The 18,755-nt window shown below is 41.3% G+C and overlaps 1 protein-coding gene across 9 annotated transcripts in view; it reads right to left on the bottom strand.

Annotated features, from left to right (window-relative positions):
- FARP1 (FERM, ARH/RhoGEF and pleckstrin domain protein 1) overlaps positions 1 to 18,755 on the bottom strand; it is a 144,763-nt gene that overhangs the window by 107,274 nt on the left and 18,734 nt on the right. For all 9 annotated transcript variants that reach the window (XR_015749909.1, XR_015749910.1, XR_015749912.1 and 6 more), the window contains exon 2: positions 17,434 to 17,628. Coding sequence is in view for 4 of the 9 variants with exons in the window: in XM_087967300.1 (XP_087823426.1) it covers positions 17,434 to 17,604 (171 nt within the window). In the remaining 5 variants the exon portion in view is untranslated. The remainder of the gene's footprint in view (positions 1 to 17,433; positions 17,629 to 18,755) is intronic.

Genomic DNA, 18,755 nt, shown 5'->3' with positions numbered 1-18,755 from the left:
CCTTTTTTTTAATATATAGAGTAAAAAAATAAATTAAAAAAACACTACCAGATGGGATCTATTAAAGCTAAATCTTAAGGCATTTATATGAGCAATAGAGAAACCAAACATCACATTCTCTATAGACTTGTAAAAGTAAAGCTTAATGTAAATAACAAACAAAAGGATTGCAACTGAATAGCCTGAACTATCTTTCAAATGTCACTATCTTATTTTTGAAAGAAAATCTTTCTCCAATTCCCAGCTGGACTCAGTGGCAGTTCAGAAAGGAAGTCTTGAGAAACACGGAAATATCTAACATCAGAAGTTATTTTATTCACATATTTATAGGTCAGAGCAAAAAATGGAAATCTCTAATGCAGCTGTAAAACTCACAAAGTATACATCAAAAATTATTTCAGGTTTCTTCAGAGGGAAGGGACAAAAAGGACACACTTTGAAGCAGAGAGGCACAAACCATGGGCATAAAGCTCTGTTGAAACTGGTATTGAATTTTAATAGTTCCATAAACAGGACATGTTAAGCTACAATACAGTCTGATGTGTATTTTCTCTGTTACAAGATAGTCAGACAGTTTAGTGTAGTGGCAAAGACAGGGAACCAGAAAATGGAAGACCATGAGTTCTAGTCTTGCCTTAAGCACAAAGCCAGCTGGGTGACCCCAAATTAGTTACTTCTGAAGGAAACCACTTCTGAAAATTATGCCAAGAAAACAGCAGGAACCCATCCAGGCAATCACCAGGAATTGACATTGACTCAAAGGCACAAAAAACCCCAAATATTCAGAATACGCATAACCTTGGTAGGACAGGATTCCAAAATTCCCATGCTGGATAGCTTAGTGTTTGTTCATATATTACACAAATTATCATAACTTCATAAATTGCATTGCTGGATATATCTGGATGACCAAGCTAGTTGCAGATTTTGTTCCATTAAACAGAAGCCAGAAGCTGTTTCCTATTAGCAACAGATAATCAGAATGGACCACTTCCAGACATGTAACTTTTGTTTAATTATTATGTTAATAATTATTGCCAATTTTTTATTATCATGGCCATGGGCCAGAAGTAATTCTTATTGTCAAACGTCTTGTAGAGCTAGAGGGAAGAAATGATTGGTTTGTGGAACATCACTGCTTCTTTTTCATGAGATGGCGTGAGAAAGGAAGTAAGAAACAGGAAAGAAGTATGATTTATTTCATGTCAATTACATCTCATTTTTCTGTCCAAGAGCTGAAGGCAAACTGCGCTACACTACCCCTCCCCTATCATTTTCACAAAGAATGTTTGAGCATGCTGAGTGGTAGAAGCTACACAGAGAAGTAGCTAAGTGAGAATCCAAACCTAAACCTTTATTTTCTTGGTCTTTGAATAAAATAAAATCACCTTCTGGTTTAGCATGACTCCTTGTGATTTACATCGAGAAATCCAGACAATCTTTTAAGGTGATACAGATGATTGACCAGTGCCTTCTTCTAGAATCCTTGTTTAGACTGTCAAGCCCATAGTCCTGGACTTCTTCCGTCAAATACTAACCTTATCTAGCTTTCTGGATTAGCCAAGGTTGGCTAGGTGTTGCTATCTAGCTGGGCTATGTCTCCTTTTGAATTGGTTTCTTTGACAATTCACGTCCATATAATTTCACTGTCAGGAACATGAAAGTGGGTCAACCACGGTCTTCTTCAGGGTATTTTCCAATTTCCCTTAATAAGGGACAACCCCGTTTACATTACATTAAGTAGTACACCTGACCCAGTCTCTATTTACCAAATTATGGTTCCATATATTCTTTCTGCATTCTCAACCAGCTTCTCATTCCCTTCTCATTCATTTTCTATTTAAGATAACTCAATAATAATAGCTTCAGTCAGTGAAAAAATAAATAAACTGATGTACTGTTCATGATACTTCTGCCTTTCCCCTTCCCTTAAAGGGCTTCATTCTGTCTGTTCTGCCAAAGAAGTGAGTATTGAGTTGCTTTTATCTGGGATTAATCTAAATAAAACTAACCACACAGGCTGTTGTCAAGGAACTAATTGTTTCTCATTATTCTCAAAATCAACAAAAGAACAGACACACACAATGGCACCACCCTGATTATTTTATATTTGTGTTATACCATTGATTCCAGGTCCAACTCAACCCTGAGTTCCTCTTTATATGACTAGCTGGTTGGGAGAATAGGCTAAAACTGAAAGTAACCACTTGTCTATTCTATCTATATTTCTTTTTGGATACGTTCTTTTCCCACAGTTCAGCATATTTCTGAAGTGTTCCTCTACAAGAGGAAACAAATTTACTTTGCCAAGTTTCCAAACCTTGCTTTGGTCTTTGGGACAGAAAGGGATTTCCTGAAATTATCTGAAACAATTAGCATATCAAATAAGTTGTATTTATTTTGTCTCTTGTCATAACTTATAGCAAATAAGGAGTGGAGATTTTAAAATCTAGAAGTACTAAGTGATTGTTAAATGCTGTTGGTTATACTGATAACTGAGAGCACTATTGAAACCTGAAAAAAACATATTGGGTCTATAAACACAAAAACCCTCTCCCCCTCAGAAATACAGCATTTATGCAGATAGTTGTTGCTCACGAATGCCTTGTTTAGCAACTATTCAAAGTTATGATGATGCTAAAAAAACAACTTAGCAAACAGTCCTCATATTTATGACCTTCACAGCAGGTATATTCACCCCATTCCAAGATATCCTCAAAGAGTTTACCTGTTTTTTTTAGATATGTTCTTCTCCCACTTGAAGAAAGTAGCAAGAAGAGAAGAAGAATTAAAAATTGTAAGCACAATCATAGATTTTCATTTAGCAACTGCTTCACTTAACTGTCAAGTTGCCAATTACAATCACTAAATGAAGGTTATGTTTTCTCTATTCAGAAACCTTAAAGGAAGGTACTATGTATTCTGTACTATTTCATTCTGATAATTGAAATGCCACTTGATTCACACAGCATCCTAGAACAAGCTAAAATGGGCGTTGGTGGAAGTTACCCTGAACACCCTTTCTATCTATGCTGCGAGAGAGACCAGGATGGGTTGACTCCTTCCTATGACGTCATTTAGCTGAGTCTGTACTAAGATATAAAAGCCAGCCCCCGGGAGAGACCCCAGCTTTGGTGAAGATACTTGACAGACCGAAAGGTGTCTCTGAAAGCACAAAATGAATACAGAAATATGACTTACCCCCTCCGGACGAATCAAGGGAGGAGCTGGGCTCTCTCGCAGGATAGATAGAAAAGGCGTTCAGGGTAACTTCTACCAATGCCCATTCTCCTCCATGCTGCATCGAGAGCCCAGGATGGGACACACCAAAGCTTGCATGTCCACGGGTGGGTCTTCGTCCGGCTCATCAGACCAACTGTTAAACCACTCGTTGAAGCACCCGTCTGCCGAAGGCTGCAGTCGCTGAGGCAAAGGCATCCAGACGGTAGTGTCTGATGAAAGGAGACAGGGAAGTCCACGTGGCCGCACGACAGATCTCCTCCAAGGGTGCTTGGGTCGCCCAGGCAGCAGAAGTGGCCGCGCTTCTGGTAGAGTGCGCTGTCAGACCTCGAGGAACCGGAAGCTTTGTAGGCCTGCTCAATGCAAGATCTGACCCACCTGCTAATAGTAGGAGAAGAGGCCTTGTGCCCCAAGTGAGAAGGGAAAAGGAAACAAACATGGCTTCTGACTTCCTGAAGGATGAAGTGCGCTTAATGTATATTCTAAGAGCCCTTCTTACGTCTAGCGTGTGCCACTGCCGCTCTAAGTCATGGTGCGGGAGGGGGCAGAAACCAAGTAACACAATGTCCTGGGACCGGTGAAACCAGGTGTTAACCTTTGGAATAAATGAGGGGTCCAGACAGAGAACAACCCTATCATCGTGAAAGGAACAAAGGTCTTGTCTGATGGAAAGAGCAGCGAGCTCGGATACCCGCCTGGCTGAAGTGATGGAAACGAGGAACACTACCTTCAGAGTCAGGAAACGGAGAGACACTGTTCTAAGGGGTTCAAAAAGGGGGGCTTCGTAAGGACATTAAAGACCACATGAAGATTCCAGGAAGGATACCTGTGAACCACTGGAGGTTGCAGGTTGGAAGCCCCTTTCAAAAACCTCCTGACTGAAGGGTGATGGGATAAGGAAGGAAGCGAACCCCATGAAAGAACTGAGGAGAGGGCCTCAACCTGCCTGTGTAAGGTGTTGGGGGCCAAATCTTTCTCCAGATCATGCTGAAGGAACCTAAGAACCCCTGCCAACTCGGCTGAAGCAGGAGAGAGACCCTCCCTAAGGCACCATCAGGAAAGGGCCTTCCAGGTGGCATCATAGATGTGCCTTGTAGAAGGTTTGCGAGATGCCAGGATAGTGATGATGACCCTTTCTGGAAGATCAGCCTCCTCTAGCCGCTGCCGCTCAAGTGCCACACGGCCAGCTTGAGCCACTGGGGCTCTGGATGGAGCAGAATCCCCTGATGAAGGGAGATTAGATGGGCTGGGATCCACCAAGGAGAAGCCACCGATAGGTTGACCAGGTCCGCAAACTAGGGCCTCCTTGGCCAATAGGGAGCCAGGAGGAGGAGCTCCGCTCGTTCCTCCAACATCTTCCGAATTACTGCCAGAATGATGGGAAGCGGGGGAGATGGCCCTTTGGGCCATCTGCACCGAAGAGCATTGGGCCCCTCTGCTCACTGGCAAGGAAACCTGGTGAAGAATCTGGTGACCTGGGTGTTTTGAGGAGTGGAGAAGAGATCCACCTCTGGCGTACCGAATCTTAGGGAAAGGTCCCTGAATAGATACAGAAGAATGGACCATTCTGCCTGGTCGACTAGGCTCCTGGGAGCCAGTCAGCCTGGGAGTTGTTGACCCCGGAGATGTGGTCCGCCGAGATCAACAACATGTGTTTCTCTGCCCATAACCCCAACTGTAGAGCCTCACCCAAGAGGGCTCTGGACCTTGTCCCCCCTGGCTGGTTGACATGAGCCATTGCAGCCATGTTGTCTGAAGGACTAGAACATGAGAGCCAGTCACTGAGTGCCTGAAATGCTTGAGAGCTAGAAAAATGGCTCTGAGCTCTAGTCAATTTATGGGAAGGGTCTGCTCTGACCTGGACCAAACACCCTGAGCTATCTGGCCCTGCATATGGGAACCCCAACCCAGGAGGCTGGCATCGGTGGTTATCACTAGCCTGTCTGGGACCCTGAACAGAAGTCCCTTCCAGATTAACGGGGAACGCCACCAATTGAGAGATCTCTGTATTTGTGGTGGGAGCGGGACCTTGATGGATGAGTGGCTGGTTCCTGCTCGTTGGTAGGGAAGCAGGAACCATTGGAGTGGATGGAGTGGAAAAACCCGTGGCCCTGGAGATATGACAGGGTAATTTGCAGATCCTGATGGGCTGCATGGATGGAGGAGGACAGAATCAAATGTCATCCAAGTAGCACTGGATCCTCACTGGAACAGAACGCAGAGGTGCCATCAGTGCTGCCAGAACCTTTGTGAAGACCCTTGAAGCCGATGAGAGGCCGAAGGGAAGTGCTCAATACTGGTAATGGGTATTCTGATAACAGAAACGGAGAAACTGGCGATGATGAGGCCAAATGGGGATGTGGAGGAGAGCCTCCATGAGATCAATGGAAGAAAGGAGATCGCCCTACCAAATGCTCTCTTAAAATAGAATGCAGAGTCTGCATTTTAAATCGCCTGTATTTTACAAATTGGTTGAGAAATTTTAGATCAACGATGGCTCGCCACTCCCACTGAGGCTTTGGTAACAATGAAAAGGCGAGAGTAAAGCCCACGTCCCCATTGAGTGGGGGGAACAGATTGAATAGCTCTGATTTCAAGAAGGTGTTGAATGGCCTGATTCATCAGCGCTTGCCTTGACATGTCCCGAGAGACAGGACAGATCAAAAAAAATTTCTGGGGGTGGCGTTAGGAAGTCCAATTGTAACCTTGACCTAATAGTGCTGAGCACCTGTCATCCGTCATTGACTCCTTCCATTTGGAGGCAAAGAAGGCTAGGTGACCTCCAATGGGTGGGGAGAACGAGGGATTACTTAGAGCGACAGAAGAAATGACCCCCTCCCCCCCGAAAGGGCCGTTTACCAGTAGAAGGTTGTTGCCTGCCAGATGCTTCCACATGTTGGTCTTGGCGTTGGGAGTACGGCCTCTGAGAGCGGGGGAAGCGAAATGAGGTCTCCACTCGAAAGGCAGGAAGGCGATAAGGAGCTGGGCGATAATAGGCTTTCTTCCAGAGGAAGAGAGAATTTTACGTTTATCTCTGGTTTCGATGAGATAAGGTCCCAGAGCATCGCCAAAAAGCTTATCGTCTGCGAATGGAACTGAAGCCAGCTTCCATTTTCGGTGTGACTCCACCTGCCAATTTTGGAGCCATAACAGTCATCTTGCTGCTACTGAAGATGCCATGGCCTTGGATGCAAATTTTGGCAGAATTGAGAGTGGCATCTGCAGTGAATTCCGCCGCTGCGATAATCCTATTAAGGTCTTGATGAGACCTAAGGTCAGAAGCAGGCAATCTATTCTGGAGTTGGTGCAGCCACCGTATGGATGCCCTCGTGAAAAAAAGGATGCTGCTGTTGAAGCCCGAACAGCCCATGCAGCAGCCTGGTGATTGCACTGGAGGGCCTGTTCGGAACGTTTATCATCCGGTTTCAGGATATCTTCTGGCTCCGTGGGAGTGCCAGAAGATGAGAATGAGGCCAGAACTGGAATGTCAACAGAAGGCACTGCCAGGGCTGCGCTGACGTTGTAGAAACGCTTATCCAGAGAAGATGGGCGAAGACTTGCCGAAGGGGAAGCGCACTGTTCCTTGACCATGTCCAGGAACAAAGTGGGAGAAGGCAAAACCTCTGCATGCACTACAGGCTTGGAGAAGAGCGAGTCTCCCTGGCTAGAGGGATTTCCTTGTAGCTCAGGAGCCACTTCCTCTGGCGACAGCTTAGCAGTGACCAAGGCCTTGCTGAGTAATGGCCTGAAGAGAGTAGATGCAGAGGATGTCTGCTCTGGGCGAGAATCCTCTTCCTCTGAAAGATTTTGGTCAAAAGTCTCGCCCTCTTCACACTCTGAATTAGAGAAGTAACTGTGTTCAGATGGTGAAGCCCTTCCCTCCTCATCAACCTCCTCCCGTTCTGGTAGATAAGAATGGACCCTGAGGTCCTGGGGCCTGTGTAAATCAGGGTGATGAGGCAAGGAACTTATAGATTGAGAAGGGAGAAGGGCCTGAACCCTTTCCAGAGGTCGAAGAATTTGCTTGAAGCCTTCAGCCTAATGGCCAATGAGACAACATCTTGGATATCCCTTGGTCTATGCTCAAAGGTAGAGGCAGAAGTGGGAGTGAAGGTGGCTTCAGGCCTAGATTGAGGTTCGAGGCCTGGAGGGATGGGGAGGAGCATAGGGCCCAGAAGCCTGTTGGAAATAAGGCCCAGATCTGCTGAGATCCTGAGGATCTGATTGTACTGCAGAAGCCTATGAGACCAGGATGGAGGATGGAAAGGCTCATAGATAACTTCTCCTCCCCTGGGAGGGCTTGGTTGGGTATCAGGTATCACCTGAAACATGCTGTAGTTGCACTCCCTTCTATTGAACTGCCTCTCTAGGGCTGTATGTCTGCGCTTTTCTGCCCTCAACTCGGCCTGAGTTGCCTTCTTAGGGGCTAGAGCCTTAGCTCTGATTTTAGCAGCCACCTACCTCTGGACTGATTGGGTGCGTTGCCTACATCTTTTTCTCTTATTGGGCTTAAGAGGCTGTTCCACTGGGGGGGAAAGCTCTGCCTGAGCCTTATCTTGCTCCATTTGTAGAATAAAGGCTCTTGCATTGGAAAGAAACTGTTTGGAAAATTTTTGTATTAAGCCCCTTAGGGTATAAATTGACCCCCTGGGCTTACAAAATGGCCACTCACCTCGTGGTGGAAGGCTTCAATCCAAGATGGCCGCTGACTAGGGGAAACAGGCTCCAAGATAGAAGTATCGCCCCTTAGGCTATAAAGAGCCCTGAGCGAAGTCAGCAAAGGAAAGGGCAGCCTCCGGCCACATGATCAGCTGGCTGACGCTGTTATCGGTTTGCCGATCGCTTTTTATGACCACTCAAACCGCAGGCATGGGGGAGGTCTACAGACGCTGCCCAGCTTGCCTGCACAAAGCTCTGGTAACGCTGCTCCCAACGTTGCAGGAGAGAGAGCCCTGCTCTCCTGGAAGAGCAGCTGCCCTGGGAGCTGCTTGAAGCGAGGAAAAAAGGTACTGAAGATCGCTGGTGATTGCTATCTAACAGAACGCTTTCAGAGACACAGCTACTGACTGAAAGGAGCTGAGTCAAAAGCTGGGATCTCTCCCGGGGGCTGGCTTTTATATCTTAGTACAGACTCAGCTAAATGACATCATAGGAAGGAGTCAACCTATCCTGGGCTCTCGATGCAGCATGGAGGAGAATAGTTTAGCATGGAAACCCAGGTATTTTCTATTGTATCAACATATTATCCTATTATCTACCCCACAGATTGTTTTAGCACAGAATCTGCGTTCACAGTAACTATATTTTATTAACCTGGTGCATTATATAAAAGCCTACCCATAGCTGCAGATTATGATCTTGATTAATTTTATGGTAGATCTATTCAGTAAATTGAGATATTAGGTTGATACATAACTCTGCCATCCACCATAAAAATCTATTTTACAGGGAAATCAACATAGGATTCTTAGCCCAGCAAATCATGTACAACAATGCTATTATACCAAGTGCATGGAGGCTCTTAGACCAAATTCAAAGGTTTTGAAATAATATAACACAGTACAGGGTTAGAAAACATGTTTATGTACAGCACACTGAAAAACTTACAAAAGGTGAAACCAAGGTTATACAGAGAAAACTAAAAAAAAATCCAGGGATATATAAATGTTGCTGATTTGCAAGAATGTAACCCAATATTATTATTTAGCCCTGAGCAAGTTTAGTATCCAAAAATATGATATCATTTAAGAATCTATTCAAGTGTTATATCAACACTGCAGCCATTTCCAAAGACTGAACAAATAGGAAAACCTAATTCTAATAATAGTTATTCAAATAATAGGAATAGTATCTATAATTCACATAAAACAATTCCATTTTACAAACTTCATAAGAAATATGTGGATCAAGAAAAAAGAAAACCTGTGGTAATATATTTTATTAATCATTTTATCATTTTCTGTAAGGCCTTTGTATAACTAGCAGTAAGTCTAGGAGATGTGGGCATTCTTGGTGGGGGTAGGAGTATCTTTGCTCAGAGTGCCTCATTCTGTTTTGATTCTGCCAGTTTAGAAGGAATAGGAAAATGGGTGAAAGTTCAAGGTACAAGATACACAGTTGTGCTTTCTCATGGGACTTTCCAAACTTTCCCATGAGACTGTCCGTGGCTATATGATCTCATCCTAGCAAGGTAACATCTGGGACTTTCCAAGATTGTGTGTTCTCATGCTGGTGAAGTAATCTCCTGTTGAGGTCATTGTTTTCTGAATATGCATACTGTATATTTTGCTTGTGTTTTTTCTCAATAAATACTGCTACCTGAGTTCTCTCAGGGTTGGCATTTTTCTCAGAGACAGTTCCCTGTGTCTCATTTCAATGTCAAACCACCATAAATGGTGACCCCGACGTGATAGCTTGGAAGGCTATACGTTTCCCGCATCCTATACTCATCGTCGCGGACGCCGACTGGGCCCTCATCTTCTTCGCTGGACGAAGATAGATTCTTTTCGTGAGTATGGGGGAGATCTCTCGAAGGCTCAGAAAGAGCACATCAGGGAATTGAGAGGGATCATTGGGAATAGTTTTGGGTTTGGAATTGGCAGTAGGGGTTGTGCTGTAGGAAAGAAAGAAATTGAGGACTTACTACAGTATGTTTGGAAAAATATTAAGTCATATCCGGAGGGAGGTAGTATTAAAGTAGAGTCCTGGAAAAAGATAGGGAAATTTTTGCACGAGGAACCCCGTGCCCCTTCTTCAATTTTGTTAACCTGGAGAGTGATTATGGATGCATTAGCTACTTATGAACAACCGCTCCTATCACCCCCCGAAGAAGGTTTGCCGCTTTACCATGCGGTACGTTTGTTGCCGCCGACGGCACCTCCAGATAAATCTGGGGGACTGTCTAGCGCTAGAAATACTTTGTCAGAAGATAAGAGTTTACCTTTAAGGGTTCAGGTGGATGCAGTTACTGCAGCTATTCAAGAAGCAAAGAATAGAGGGGAATTATCAGGAGATGATTTGGTGGAGTTTGGAGTAGAGGTTCAACTTAATCCAGTAGAAATTGTCATGGATGCTGCATTAAATCCGCAGCGGGAGTGGAAGCCTTTACAGCTCAGAATTTTGAGAGAAGTTAAGCAAGCAGCAAAAGAATATGGTGTTAGAACGCCATATACTCAGGCATTGTTAGAAGCAGTTGGTTATGGAAATAAAATGATTCCGGCTGACTGGAAAGCTCTGTTAAATATGATTTTAACTCCAGCTCAATATTTGGTGTTAGATCAGAAATGGAGACAGCTGGCAGTCCAGAGGGGAACAGCAAATGTTACCCCAGATCAGCTTTACGGAGCTGGTAATTTTACAACAGTGGAACAACAGAGAGATGGTATGCCTGATGAGGGGTTCGTTCTTCTCCCACAAATAATTTTTCAAGCCATAGGGTCTCTCCCTGACGGCGAAGGTGGTGAGAAGACCTTTACTAACATCAAACAAGGGAACAATGAACCCTATGAAAATTTCATTAGCAGACTGAAATTGGCTATTGAAAGACAAATTGATAATCAATTCGCCCAGAAAGAGTTGCTTTTTAAGTTAGCAGTAGAACAAGCTAACACAGATTGCAAAAAGATTTTAAATCCACTGGTAGCAAGTGGAGAGAGAGAAATCGCAGATTTGATTAATGCATGTAGAAAGGTAGGGAGTCAGTCTTTTAACATGGAGACTTTAGCTCTGGCTTTACAAACAGGACATGCTCAAAAGGGGAATTGTTTCAATTGTGGGAAGCCTGGACATTTTAAAGCGCAATGTCGGGCTCCTGGAGGAGGTCAAAGTCAGCAGAATAAGAGATCAATGGGACAGGGTGTTCGTCCTAAATCAGTGTGCCCAAAATGTAAGAAAGGATACCATTGGGCATATCAGATGCTCCTACAGTTTTTACTGATGGAGGGAAAGTTTTTGGTGCTTGTGTTTGGAAAGATAAATCTGGAATTTGGCATACAAAAGTGACTTCAGAGCAGAAGTCTGCCCAGCAGGCAGAACTTGCTGCTGTAGTTTTGGCTTTTCAAAATTTTCACAATCAGGATTTTAATTTAATAGTGGATTCATTGTATGTGTATAATTTGTTACCCTTTGTAGCAGGTTCTTATTTGTCTCCTGGAATATCACCTGATATTTTAAGATTGCTTTTGTTGTTACAAGGATGTTTGGAGCAGCGTGTGAATGTGTGTTTTGTTGCTCATATTCGTAGTCATAGTAATTTGCCTGGAATTTTATCACAAGGTAATGCCAAAGCTGACAGTGCTGTAACTTCAGTCCTCACTGTCCAGCCATGGGACAGTCATAGTTATTTTCATCAAAACGCTAAAGCATTGGCACAGCAATTTAAACTTACTACTGCAGAAGCTGCTGCCATAATTCAACAATGTCCAACTTGTTCAAAGCAGGGCACGAATATCCCTATGGGAGTTAACCCCAGAGGGTTGAAACCTTCAATGATTTGGCAAATGGATGTTACTCAATATCCACCATTTGCGCCCTGGAAATATATACATGTAACTGTGGATACTTACTCAGGATTTTTAATGGCTACCCCTCAAAGAGGTGAGATGGTTAAACATGTCATCAATCATTGCATTAAGACTTTTTCAGTTGCTGGTACACCTAAACAATGGTCTGTGGAATACAATTCTACTGGGCAAGCTATTGTAGAACGTCATAATTCCACGCTCAAGACCATGTTAACTAAATTAAATAAAAAAGGAGGGAAGCTCCTGGGGCTTCCGGCGATTCAAGATCAATTAAATCTAGCTTTATATACTTTAAATTTTTTAAATTTGTCTGGTAACCCCCCTGTGAGCGCGGCCAGCAGGCATTTTTCTTCTCCTTCTACAGATGCGGTGAGACCTCGGGTGTTGGTGCGGTTCCTTCCAGATCCAGCATGGGTTCCTGCTGAGCTGATAACGTGGGGACGTGGTTATGCAGCAGTTGAACATCTTGGTCAAATTCGTTGGGTTCCTGGTCGGTGTGTTCGGCCTGATCATTCGCAGGCACCTGTGAAGGAAGTTTCGGAGGAGCAGGATGGTGCATCTGTGGTTCCTGATCCTGCTGATTCTGCCTAATCTGTCCTGGGCTGCTCGGGTGCGGAGAGAGCAGCGACAGCATGTTCAGCGTGCCGGAGATTTGGGCGATGATTTGTGGACCGATAATAATTACATTAAAGATTTGCGCACAACTGCCAAAAACTTGAACATCACCAATTGTTGGTTGTGTATGCACCTTCCTGGGAGAGTGGGAGAAGGACTGACTCTACATGGAGTTCCATTTAATCGGTCTACTTTGCAGACCGGAAAGCATAACATTTCATATGCCATGAACTTCACGGTCAAGGTGAAGACTGCACTGCAGTCTCCAGCACATTTATGTTTCCAAAACATTACAAACTCACAATTCTTGGGGAATCATAGTGTCTGCAATTACACTATTAAGTGGACAAATGGTTCAGAGAACAACATAACTTGGGTAAATGGGAAAAATGAGTCTGACGCATTTGGCCAGTATCAATATCTAGACATGAAACAGCTGATGCAAGCGGCAAGTCAAAAAGGTTATGTACAGCTGGAAGGGTTTTGGTTTTTATGTGGACTGTGGGCATATCAACAAATCCCTGCAAATTGGTCAGGGACATGTACTTTGGGGTTTGTCATTCCGGTTATCTATAAGTTAGATACATTACCTCCTGAGGTTCGGATCCGAAATCGTCGGGAATTGGATTCGGGTCTAACCATGGGAGGTAATCTGTGGACACAAATTTCTCGAGGTCTTATCCCGCCTTTGGGAATTGCTATGAACTATAGAGATATTCATATTTTAAATAATTTTACTGTTGCTATGTTTAATGATACTATAAAGAATATTAAGATGATTAATGTAGAAATGTCTGAAATTCGTACAGTTACTTTGCAAAATCGATATGCTTTAGATATTATGTTAGCTGCCCAAGGAGGAGTTTGTGCTTTAATTCATTCACATTGTTGTGTTTTTATACATAATTATGAGCCAAACATTACAAAAACTGTTCAGGACATGGAAGATCGTATTGCTCAGCATCAATCTGGAGCTGATGGGTTTAATGCATCATTCTGGGACAGTCTGTGGTCCTGGCTTCCTGATGGATCATGGTTTCGCTCCTTATTGCAAGGGGTTGTTATTATTATTGCTATATGTATCTTATTATGTTGTTTTATTCAATGTATTCCTAATCTATTACAAATGTGTACCTCAGTCTTCCGGCGTGTGGGATCAGGTCATGAGGGAACTGTGTACTATGCCACTAAAACACCCCCTATCTTTGAATAAATAAAAAAGGAGGGAATGTGGTAATATATTTTATTAATCATTTTATCATTTTCTGTAAGGCCTTTGTATAACTAGCAGTAAGTCTAGGAGATGTGGGCATTCTTGGTGGGGGTAGGAGTATCTTTGCTCAGAGTGCCTCATTCTGTTTTGATTCTGCCAGTTTAGAAGGAATAGGAAAATGGGTGAAAGTTCAAGGTACAAGATACACAGTTGTGCTTTCTCATGGGACTTTCCAAACTTTCCCATGAGACTGTCCGTGGCTATATGATCTCATCCTAGCAAGGTAACATCTGGGACTTTCCAAGATTGTGTGTTCTCATGCTGGTGAAGTAATCTCCTGTTGAGGTCATTGTTTTCTGAATATGCATACTGTATATTTTGCTTGTGTTTTTTCTCAATAAATACTGCTACCTGAGTTCTCTCAGGGTTGGCATTTTTCTCAGAGACAGTTCCCTGTGTCTCATTTCAATGTCAAACCACCATAAAACCAAACAACAGAATTAATGGGAGAAATTCATGTAAATGAGTAAGATACAAACCCTTATGAAGAAGGGGACAGATTAGAAATTTTTTAAAAAGCAGCTGTTATTTTGTCAGATAATTTTATGCATGTTATTCTATTTGGCATTAAGAAGCTAACTGGCACAAATTGCAACCTAACATTTGCTATTTGTACTATAATACTAATATTGTTTGTGAATAATTCTGACAATAAAAACCTACTTGTCTGTTACAGTTTACTTAGCTGCCATCTTTCTCATCCGCAGCATACATACAAAATTATCTACAATCTCTTGTGCAAGATATATCGTATGATATGGATATCATTTTACATCTTTTATGACTTTATCAAGGGTTCGTTATCATACGCAAGGGAACAATAATTTGCCCATAGTATAGCTAAAGCCATCATAAAAGAAAATCAGAGGGGATAACAAGAGAAAATTATTGAAGTCTTTTTACACATCAATTCTGAAATGCATCCCTGACCAAAAAATTAGAATTAGAATTAGAAGAACTTTATTGTCATTGTACAACGAAACTGTGGATGCACCCCAGCAACTGTTCACAATACAATAAAACCAAAGCACTTAAAAATGAAGATAAGAAAAATAGAGTACCCACGTCTCCATTTGCAATTTGAAAGTACAATATCTACGAATATACACAAAATATACATCCATCTATTAAAACACTGCTGCCATATCTAATGAAGCTAAACAATCAAATCTCTCAATATTACATGTTTTAGTGACATTTTAAAAGATATGGCACAAATTATCTGCATTTTAAGTAAGACTATTAACTTTTAGTGAAAAATCAATCTTTAAAGAAAATCTATTATGGGGTTCTAAGGAGAACTAAATACTAACATAGTCCTTGTTATAAACAGGAAAAATTGTCATTGATTTTATTCTTAATTGAATAGCCAAACTTGTTCTCAGGTCTGCTTTCATAATTATTTTAATGTTTGATCTGTTGGGAGAGTATGAATAGCATTCTTTCAGGCATGGTGAAATAAAGCCCAAGATAAACAAAAATGGAACCTGACTTACTGTTTACATCTAAAGTTAGAGTGAGAATCAATTTACACCACAATGAAACAAGTAGTGAAAGCTTAAAAAGATTGCTTCATGGGTTTTTCACAAAATTTTGCTTGGTAGTTTTGCCATATTAGAATTTCAAGCCTGACAGGACAGCTAGAAGATAAGAAGTGATAAAACCTGCATGAACAAAAAACCCTGCTGAGTCTACCTTCCATACTATCTGACAGAAACAAAGATTATATTAAAATGGCTTGACACTCCTGATGTCTCATGCTGAACGGATCCCACCAAATGGACAACCATGTACTTAAACTTTCTAAGTATATTTCAATCATTTTAGAAAGTGTCCTCCTTTCAACAGCACTGTCAGGTTGGCATGCAATATAGGAGTATACACTGGAAGCGATACAAGCAAAGGTTTTTAAAAATCCATACGGAGAGTTACTAAAAATAAAACCAGCAAAAAGCATATTTGAACAATTGGTGGTGGGGAACCTTAATGTGATGCTAAAAGGACAGATTTGTTACAGATATGCATACCCAAAGAAGGCAATCTATCCCTGGAGCACTTATTGATAGGAATTGGGGATTGAGGAAAGGTTTCTGTCTCTCTAAAATTAACTCAAAATCACTGCTACAAAAGCTTGATTATACTTTCACCCTTACTATAGGAGTTTTAAAAGGGATTTATCATGATGAACCACGACATCTAGGGTTTTCCTACATATTAGAATGGCATCTCATCGGACACTGAATGTCAGTAGCCAGACTTAAATCAATCCTATTTGTGGCTTCTTCTCCCACCAATCTCCCTAGTCCTGTTTTAAACAAAACACAAGAATTAGTCCCCAAGGATACTTTCAAGGGGAAGGGATGCAGCACTATGGAGAGACACACTGTAATGGAAGAGCATCTAGAAACTCCCCCCCCCCAATCACAGTTCTTGTCTGATTAAGAATACTGATCTAGTTCTGAGAATTAGTTCTCCGCCAGTTCATGACGGAAGCTAAAGATTCTTTCCATTATATACTATTGCTCAGGATGACAAAATGCAGAAGATTCTTTATGAATTGAAAAAAAACAAAACTTCTTCACTTATAGATCAGGACAATGCATCTATGAAGAACCGATCAAGGTACAAGCAACACAGCCTTTCTACTAATGACAATTGTTGACTTTTGCTTGACTAATGTACAGTAGGAGCATAATGAAGTGTGTGTCCTTAGGAGTGCTGACAATGGCTCAAGTAATGCATCAATACACCAGCTACTGTTTTTTTACAGCTGCTCATTTGAACATAACAATTAATTGAGATTAAGATTAAAGAAAACCCCAATATGACACCTAAAATCTAATGGCATAATGGACCATATAACTAACATATTAAAATGACAATACATTTTGTAATATGACAACATGATTACCTAACTAACATGATAAAATCTGTTAGTTCTTTGATTAATTCTGCATGGCTCAGCAATTATCATTGGGATGCTTTCTCTTTAACTCTGTAAAAGAATATATCTTAGCAATTCAGAAATCCCTCTCATATAGATAATATGTATCGTAATCAAAGTCAATTCTAACTTCCCAAAAATGAAGATTTACGTTTATTTTTAAGGTCATATTATCTCACAAATTTACTATATGTTTTGCAAGAATAGCCTTGAGCTGCCAGAGACAAGATGGATTTAAAGGTACAAATAACCTTTAAAAACCAGTGATTTCAGGCAATTAAGGATAGGCACATTCTGTTACAAAGAAATTCTCAAAATATATAAAGAAAATCAACGAAATGGTAATGCATTAATTATGTATTAGTATTAGAATACAATTGCCTTATTTAGTTATACTTAAGATTTAAATGTAAGATCAAAATTACCTTTTGAGAATCTACAGAATAAAGTGAAATAAATTTGTTAGTATTAATTTTTTCTCTCTGGGAGGCTAATTATTCTATTATTTCATAGTTCTTAATTAGTTTATGGTAGTGTATATTGCAATTGACAGTTTCAGTTAATGTTAAAAGATTGTGATTTAGATAATTAATAGCAACCTAAAAAGTATTCTTTTTCTAAATAGTTTGTGATGATACCAGGTGCATATGAAATATTGTACCCCTATTGCAATTTTAACTACGTTTTAAATATTAAGATTTTTAATACTGCTCTCGTATGTGGGCTATTATCACATTATACAAAGTCACAAAACAAGAGGCAGATCTGCCTGGGCGAACCTTTTGTGCCCCCCTCACCCCCAGCCAAGAATGAACCGTAGATTCAGAATATCACCTTACCGGAATTTCAAATGTTTCCTGTGTATCATCCAGCATTTGGACTTTGATAGAAATAAGTTTTCCTGTAGGTGTTGAAGGCAGTTTCTGCTCATGTTCCAGAGTACTGATTCCAGCATTCTCCTGTACTCCTAGCCGAGATCCTGTTGTTGCTCTTTGCTCCACTTCGCCCATATCTGAAGAGACAAGCTTCTACTTCTAAGTGAGGAACAAAGACAAAGAAAATATGGTACCATGTTAGTTCAATTACTCTGAGATTTCAAGCAACTTACAGCCTCAACTGAGACTAGAATTTCTTTGTTAAGCAATGCAGATATTAAATGAGTCATGCTCAATTTTATCATCTTTTTGCTATGGTTGTTAAGTGAATCATTTCAGTCACTAAGTGAGTCATGCAGTCTTTAAGAAAAACCGACTTTTCCCATTGATTTTGCTGATGACAAGCCAACTGGAAGGGTTGCAAATGGCGATCACATGATTCCAGGATACTGCAGCCATTTTAAATACCTGCTGGATGCCAAGCTGTATAAATTTGGGTGTTTTAAAAAAGGAAAAGGTTCTTAGCCAAAAGGACATACAATTTTAATTGATTTCTGCCTCTGTGTTTAATGGAGTTAAAGTTACCCAAGGCTATGGAATAAATATGTTTGCTTCACTGGAATTAAATAGATATATGAAAAAATAGCATCTTCAATAAGATTTAATAGGATATTATTTCTCCCACACACACACACATATTATCCTAGGCCAGGGGTGTCAAATTGGTGGCCCGCAGGCCAGATGCATCATAGGCAAGTCACGCCCACCCCAGCTCTGGGAATTGGAAAAACATCAGTGATGGTAATGTGATGTGGCGAGTTTGACACCCGTGTCCTAGGCTAATTATTTGATAGCTACAAAATAAAGCACTTCTTCCTGCATTGAAACATGATGACTCACAATTATTGACCTCCCCATTAAGTTTACTTAATCTCTTTGGGTCAAGGTAGGTCAATAATTGTATCCTATTTGCTGTAGGAAACCTAATGTTGATTATTCTATTTATAGCAAGACCTGGACAGGTAGTATTATAGAACTGAGTTTGAAAAAAAAAAGAAGTTTGGGGTTGAATTTGGTTCAAAATTCCAGGGCTGTAGCCTGAATTAAGAAGCTTAAAAATAAATCCCAGCAGAAAACAGTGGCAAACAATTTCCATGTTATTGCCAAGAAAAAACAACATGGACTACTTAGAGAGAAGTTGTTACGATTAAATTTATTCCAAGGTCATTCCCATATGAGAATAGGAAATAAACAATGTCTGAAAGGGTCTTGAAACAAGTATCTAA

Source organism: Notechis scutatus, chromosome 5, assembly GCF_049901735.1.
Source record: "Notechis scutatus isolate UNSWTSFEM ecotype Mainland chromosome 5, rNotScu1.2, whole genome shotgun sequence".
Taxonomy (NCBI): Eukaryota; Metazoa; Chordata; class Lepidosauria; order Squamata; family Elapidae; genus Notechis; species Notechis scutatus.
Note: the sequence above shows the minus strand (reverse complement) of the source record. Positions and strands in the feature narration are given on the sequence as shown.